Here is a 7371-nt window from a genome sequence, read left to right as displayed (position 1 = left end):
CCTACAGAACATTTACCGGCCAGTAACCATTGGTAGCGTTATGGCTTTGCAGAGGTGCACTATGTGCTTCAAGAATTGGGAACTCCAAGACTAGCACCCCTGAGCCCAGCAGCTCCAGCTCAAGCTCAAACCGAGTGGAGACCTTTTTCTAGCACCCATCCCACCGAGGTCTTTAGTGTTGCTCCAGTTGCTTCTGGATGATCCCATTAAAACAGATGAGAGAAACTTGTGTTGATTTTAGATTTAACAAATTCCTTTGTCTGACAATCAGAACAAGCTAATATGTAGATATCTCAAGCCTCCTGAATCAGGAAATAATTGTCTATTTCTTAATATTTGTTATTGTTTTGAAAAGAGACTGGATTGACTTATTTTTTGATGAAAGGTATTAAAAAAAAAGGGTATATGTTTTCTATTTGAATTGGTGCCACTAGAGAACAGTTTATACTTTCTATTTAAGGTGGTGTAATACTTGTGGGTTCAGTTGAGAGCAGTGGAATTAGTTCCAGATCTATTTGAAGTGCATCTCTCTTCAGTAGAAATCCTGAGAGGATTCATTCATTAGTTTATTCTCTGACCTTAAATGGACAGATGAGCTCGGAGTGTGACCACTATTTAAGCAGTCTCACGGAGGAATCTCCTCTGTTTCCTCTTCTCTTTCTCTCTGCATTTAGTCTTCTCTGTTGTCCTCTGTTTTCCTATTCTTCTCTGTTTGCTTTACTTGTTTGTCTTCCGCCATGGCCCCAAAGAAATCTGAACAAAAAAAGGAAGCAGCCAAACCTTCTCCAGAACCAGAAACGCCCAAGGAACCGGACTTTGACCCAAAGAGCATCACGGTCTGTCTGCTTGTCTGGTCATTGCAGTCATTTTCAAGTCTTACTCATCTATTTATAGTGATTTCAGATTTGCATTTTCTGAGTTTTAATTTTTTTTTTTTCAGATTGAGTTCAGTGCTGATCAGATTGAAGGTAAACCTGCGAGTACAGTACACTCACATAGACAGATTTTAGAAAATAAATTTGATTGGAAGCATGAGTTGTTCACAAACTGCTGTTGTTGCTAATCTTAGTTTAAACTTTGTGTGCAGAGTTTAAAGAGGCGTTCCAGCTGTTTGACAAAACTAAAGACGGTCAGATGAAGATTTCGCTCTCTCAGTGTGGAGACGTGATGAGAGCTCTGGGACAAAATCCGACCAATGCTGAGGTCCTGCGAGTCCTGGGAAGACCCAAACCTGAGGGTACACACACAAATATTTTACAAAGTCGCCAACGATGTTTCTATTCTGTACAAATAAAGGCTGTATTTATAAAATGTCAATGGAAAAGGATTCTTTATGCCCTCTTTTGAACAGAAATGGACAGTAAGCTGATGGACTTTGAGACCTTCCTACCGATGTTGCAGCATGTCGCTCGGTCCAAGGACAAAGTAAGATCGGGTTTTTCACTTCACTCAGGTCAGAGATAATTAAATAGTACATTTGATCGTAAAAATAGTTCTCTGTGTGAACAGGGGACGTACGAGGATTTTGTGGAAGGCCTCCGCGTTTTTGATAAAGAAGGAAATGGGACAGTGATGTGTGCAGAGCTGAGACATGTTCTGGTCACGCTCGGTATGATTTTTATTCTTCACGTTTGTTTATATGTAAATACTTAGTTAAGAATTAAGATAAGATAATGTGTTAAAAATCTTCCATGTAAATATGCACATGTGAATTAAAGTGATGAAATAAGAGATCATAATTTCACAGTGCCTAATCAGTTTAAAAAAAAAAAAAAAACTGTAGTTGTCAGATATGTATTAACTTGCCTATACTGCACTATTTTAATGTAAATGCACTAATCCAAAGTCATTTTTTTTTATAAAAATGAATCCTTTCTAAATAGCAAAGCCAAAATGGACTATGGACTAGTCATATCATAGCATCTCTGGCTTCATTTGCTGGATACTCTTACACCGATCAGGCATAACATTATGATCACCTTCCTAATACTGTGTAGGTCTCCCTTGTGCCTCCAAAACAGTTGTGACTCATCAGAGAATGGACATGAGGGTGTCCTGTGGTGTCTGACAACAGAATGTTGTTAGTGGGGGGCTTTGTTTCCTATGGGTTGAGGGGCGGTGCCTCTGTAGATCCTCTCACAGATACTTGATCAGTTTGGGATCTAGTGAATTTGGAGGCCAGGTCAGCACCTTGTGCTGTTTTTCATGTTTTTTTTTTCTCATGTCCCATTGATGAGCGACAGTCCCCCAGGGCTTGAGAGCAGTCATTAAAATCCTAAAATAATTCTAAAATGTATTGGTAACCACTGTAAAGAGGCTGAAATTACCTGCAGTCTTAAAAGGCTGAGTTTGCGTATACTGTATGTTCAAAGCTTTAAAGTCCAGAATGTATCTGCCTCCACACGGCCTTAACCACACTGAGCATGCTCAAACAGCGTGACTGTTTTTTCTTTTTTGGGATGTCAGGTGAGAGGATGACAGAAACACAAGTGGACCAGCTGCTGGCGGGACAGGACGACGGTAATGGTTGCATTAACTACGAAGGTAACATTCAGTGAATACGCAGAGAATGCACAAACACAGACCTCTGGAATAATTACAGAAAAAAATAAAAATAAATGAAAAACTGTGTGTCTTTCAGCTTTCGTCAAGCACATCCTGGCTGGCTGAAGCAAAACGTGGATGCGTTCATCAGCTTGTTACCTAAGTACAATCAGTAGAATCCAAACACTTTAACACTCAGAAGACTCTGTCTGTGTTTCTGGTTGTGCTCCACCCTCCCCCAACCTCAAGTCTTATATTATTTCTGTTACATTTCTCCTGTCCAGTGAATAAATCTTTTAAAAAAAACATGTATTTCAAGTGGCAGCTCTTGTTATTCACCATGTATTATATTGTGTCACCACAAAGGAGAGCCTGTGTCCAGCTGGTGGTGGTGCCGAATCCATTCATCTTTTAAGATTCAGGTTTCGTGAAAGGCAAAATCTCTAGTCATGAAGTTGGCAAACACGGCCGATACAGGTATACACGTATTTATACATTGTGAGGACACTGATAACTTGGGCTATTTGCGGGACTCAATCAGTCAGAAGATTTCTTGGGTCACTTTCGATTTTGGCTTAGTTTGTATAGCAGTGGCTTGAAAATATTGAATTACTTTAGGGTTTACAACTAGAATGATAAGTACATGTCCCTGAGTATAAAGACCAAGGCCAAGGTCCGAGAGTAATCTGTAAATACAAGGATATATACAAACCTATTATCGGCTTAACCTGTCATATACTGGGTTTACCAGATATAGTATAGTGCAGTATGCTTCCTAGTCTCTCCAGCTGTTTATGTTTGTGGGGTTAGGGACTAGGGTTGGGACTACACCTGAATGGAAGGCACCACATACTGGAGTCTGAGACACCTGACTGAGCTTTGTTAAAGCGGTCCATCAGTGTTTGTCTTTGGTGCCATCTAGTTCTTCTCAGGATTGGTGCAGATCTCTGGACACCGTCAGCGTTCATCGACACCATCAGGACATGCTTAATTTGTTGATCCATGTTACTCTGAAGGCAGATAATCAGATCCATTTGTTAGGGATGGCAAGATGTATAAAATGTTGTGCAATGTTATACATTCTAAGCTCTAAATTGATAAAACTGCAAGATTTGTAAATAAACTGTTATATAATGGGTTTTCCCATTAGGTCAGCCCATTAGATTGAGTAGGTAATGGCAACGTAGAGAAAACTTCTAGATCAAGTTGCAGTTCTTCAGATTATGAAGTTCAAAATTCCAGACGATGGGTATTGGTCTTGTATCCCCTTCTGATGTTGTAGATGTGGTGGGAAAGTTGGGCTCTTAGAGTGTTTGTTGGTTCACATATTACACACAGGATGCGTGTGTCAGCCGGTTTAAAATAAACTGTGGTTTAGGTTAAGGATACTTGTCTGCTCAAATTTAGGTCCTGCATAGACTTCCGTATCCAGGGACTGTGTCTTGGGTTGGGCCCAAACCTCCCAGAAATCATCCAGATATCTGAGGTGTTGCCTCGGGAGCTTGTGAAAAGGCTGTCTTCCCAGTCCATCATGGAAATGTTGGTATAGGCTGGAGCAAAATGTTAGTCTTAAATCTGCAGGTGGTGTCGAATTTATTTTTTAGTGGGTTAGATGTACATGGTTCAGAATTTCTCTCTTAAGATCCATAAATTATGCATGGTTCTTCCAGGTGCATGTTGTGTAGCCACTGGATACAATCCCTGATGAAGCTTGGATGACGATGAACAATGGTGTCATGGAGGAGTGGGATATCCTGCAACATCGTAGCCTAAACTCCTCTTGCCTCCTCCTATAGTTTGGAGGTTCCCTTTTTGTTCTCTGTCATTACCTTTTGACTGATTGCAGTCATGTGAAGGGGAGTAAAGTCATCAACTACAGCTACGAATACTGTACTTCTCCTCCAGATTGTTTTCTCTAGTTGCCTGGTAGACACGATATATCCTTTGGATTTCACCAACCAACCTCTTTAGGTAATCTTTACCTGTATTTTACCTACAGATCCTCTTTTCCAGATTAAATTTTTGGCTCCATCTTGCTACCCTGCCTGCCTTCAGTTCCTGCTTGCAGTTTCTGGATGTTCTCTACATCAATATCTGTTCTTTTAGCAAATGTCCTGAAAATCCTGACCACTAGCGTTTTGTGTCCTACATTCAGTTCCTAGCCACAAATCCTGACAGATAATTCAGGACAGACAGATAATATTTGATTTGACATTGTATATAAGTACAATTTCTTTCAACTATTAAAAAAAAAAAAACACACACACAAAAAAGGTTTGCTTGGACTACCTGTCGTAGTTTCCCTCATTCTTGGATTTTTCCCTCCGTCTCGTCATTATTCAAAGACACCTCAGCCAGGGTTGCCAGATCAGGCGGTTTCAAGCCCAACTGGGTGGCATTTTTTATTTTTATTTTGCAACTGAACAAAATTTGGGCCATAATGGATCACTTTGGCAGTTTTTTTAGAATTATGTTTGATTTCAAACAAGAACAGTGTAGACTCATTCTTCCTAATGGTGAACTTTATGATGTTATCGAATGGCTTCGTAGTAGCTAGATGAATTTATGGATTTGTGTTTTTTTTTTTGATAGGCTACAGTAGTTTGAGCAATCTGGGTAGAACCACATTTGGGCTGGAAACCATCGGTTGTATCTGGCAACACTGACCTCATCCCCCAATTCTCTTCAACTGAGCACGAACACACACACACACATATACATTCCACATGTGCACTTGTATGCATTCATTATCCAGTGCCAAACGTATACTAATGCAACATTAGACACTTAATCAATAGCTTCCACAGCACAATGACATGAGGCCTGTAGACCAGCTTGGTGCGTGCATAGGTTCTCTTTATGTTCACTGCATGCTTGTATACAAAAGCATTTGTTGATGCATTGTTATATTCTTCATAATCACATTTTTTTTTCATCATTGCATGTTAAAAAATACAAAATATATATATGTGAACCAAAAATACAGTTTTAGCAGATAAAATAATGCTGACAGCAGTATATGCAACAAAATTAATGACACTGACAAAAGTTGTGTACATCTTGGTTATCGCTACAATACAGTACATTGTAGGCTTTTATTATTTTTATTTTTATTTTTTTGACATTTCTGAAGCTGTACTATAGGGAGACAAGGGATATCAATTTTCAGAACCAATCCTTCTTATCCCATACAGTACCACTTAAAAATGTCCACACTAGTGCAGCGAGGAAAGACAACTTGACTGAGTTTAGACTTCAGGCTTAAGCGCTCCAGGCTAAGAGTGAAGTTGTCCAGATTTACCCATTGATATGATCAAAATGCTGTTTTGGAATTAGTATTAGATTCCGTCCTGGAAACACATACCGCAGCATGACACACTCTTGATGTTCCACCTCTCTGATTTTGGATACAGTATATTCCTGAGATAGGCTCCGTTTTTATTTTATTTTTTTTCTGTTTTCTGTTTTTATTCAGTTTGATTTGTGGCTCGTCGCCGTTTGTTAAGACTTCACCAGATTGATACAGAAAAATTCACAGTGAAAAACCATAAGAGGAAAAACAAACAAACGGATACCTTTATCCTGCTGTGTGACACCATACACTTGATGCATACATGTCAGATATTTATCATTTTCTTCCCTACGATGTAGTGCAAATCAAATTTTATATGTAGCAGCGGGAGGATACTGTTATTATTATTATTATTATTATTATTCTCTGTTTCAGCCGTGGCCCTTCAAGTCATTGGATTTAGTTTAGCATGGCTCAGGCTGCAAGTGCTACACTTAATACTGTATAATTAATCCTAAAATATTATTACAATCTTTGCAAAGGAGACAGAGCTGCTCTGTAGAAAACAGATGGACATTTCAGTGGGGTACCGGACCTCGTCGGAATCCAAATTTCCAAACCTGGATTCAGCCAAGGCCTGGTAGCTGCCAGACTCGCAAGTCAACGGTCACGTTATCAAAGACTCTCTGAGCGCCTAGGACTGTCCATATCTACAATTCATCTTATGCACAAAGGATCTCAAGCATACCTCAAAGACAGTCCTCAATATTTAAGCAAATATAATCAAATTTAAGGGAAATTTACTGCGTAAACCAATCAAAATCTACTGAAGCATTTTGCATACATTTCCAATAGCAACATTTACACAACTAGGAAACATATTCTGAGACGGGTTAGAGGTTCAAAAAGTGATATCAATAAAAATAACCTAGGGTTTGAAGTTCCATCTTGTGGCAATTTTTGCAAAATAGCAACTGCTTGCTCGAAAAACACATCTTGAAGCTCAATAGCCCTTGTTGAAAAGCATGGAGTGCAGAGTTTGGCTAAAGCGGAGTCAACAGTACAGTTTTCGCTCCAAACAGCTGGATGGTTTTTCACCTAATAAATGTTTGTCGTCATTAATTTGTTTGCAAATTATGACATTTTTCCTCTTATTTTACGGGGCATAAGGTATCAGCAGGATTTTATTATTTCTTTTTCCTGCTGCATGTCTGCCACAAAACAAAAACAAAAAATAAAAAAAAAACAACACAAAATGCAATATGAGTCAATGAACCCACGGAGATGTAAATGCCCGCCACGGCAAGACAACCAGAGTGAAAAGAGATACAAAAAGATAATGGTGAAGATGTGGTTGATTTCTTCTTCTTTGTAATCATCATTAATCTCTGCAGTCATTTGGGTGTCCTCGTGGCTGTTTTGAGTCTGTATTTCTTTTTTTAACTCACAATAATTTTGCTCTTCCTGCATTTTTTCTCTTTGTAGTAGTTTTCACTCTGTCGTCATTGCCTTTTAAAAGTTGGTTTGCGTCTCTT

At 39.1% G+C, this 7371-nt stretch overlaps 1 protein-coding gene across 1 annotated transcript; it reads left to right on the top strand.

Annotated features, from left to right (window-relative positions):
- Positions 1-617: 617 nt before the first annotated feature.
- On the top strand, positions 618-2670 carry myl4 (myosin, light chain 4, alkali; atrial, embryonic; the record flags this gene model as incomplete). Its single annotated transcript, XM_084571578.1, has 7 exons — positions 618-836; positions 941-968; positions 1088-1237; positions 1352-1425; positions 1510-1609; positions 2467-2544; positions 2642-2670. Exons 1-7 carry the CDS (start codon positions 738-740, stop codon positions 2668-2670), a joined length of 558 nt encoding a protein of 185 aa, XP_084427704.1. The 5' UTR covers positions 618-737.
- Positions 2671-7371: the final 4701 nt, after the last annotated feature.

Source organism: Chelon labrosus (genome assembly GCF_963514085.1).
Source record: "Chelon labrosus genome assembly, chromosome: 21".
NCBI lineage: Eukaryota > Metazoa > Chordata > Actinopteri > Mugiliformes > Mugilidae > Chelon > Chelon labrosus.
The sequence above is the reverse complement of the archived record's forward strand: the minus strand, read 5'-3'. Positions and strand labels throughout refer to the sequence as shown.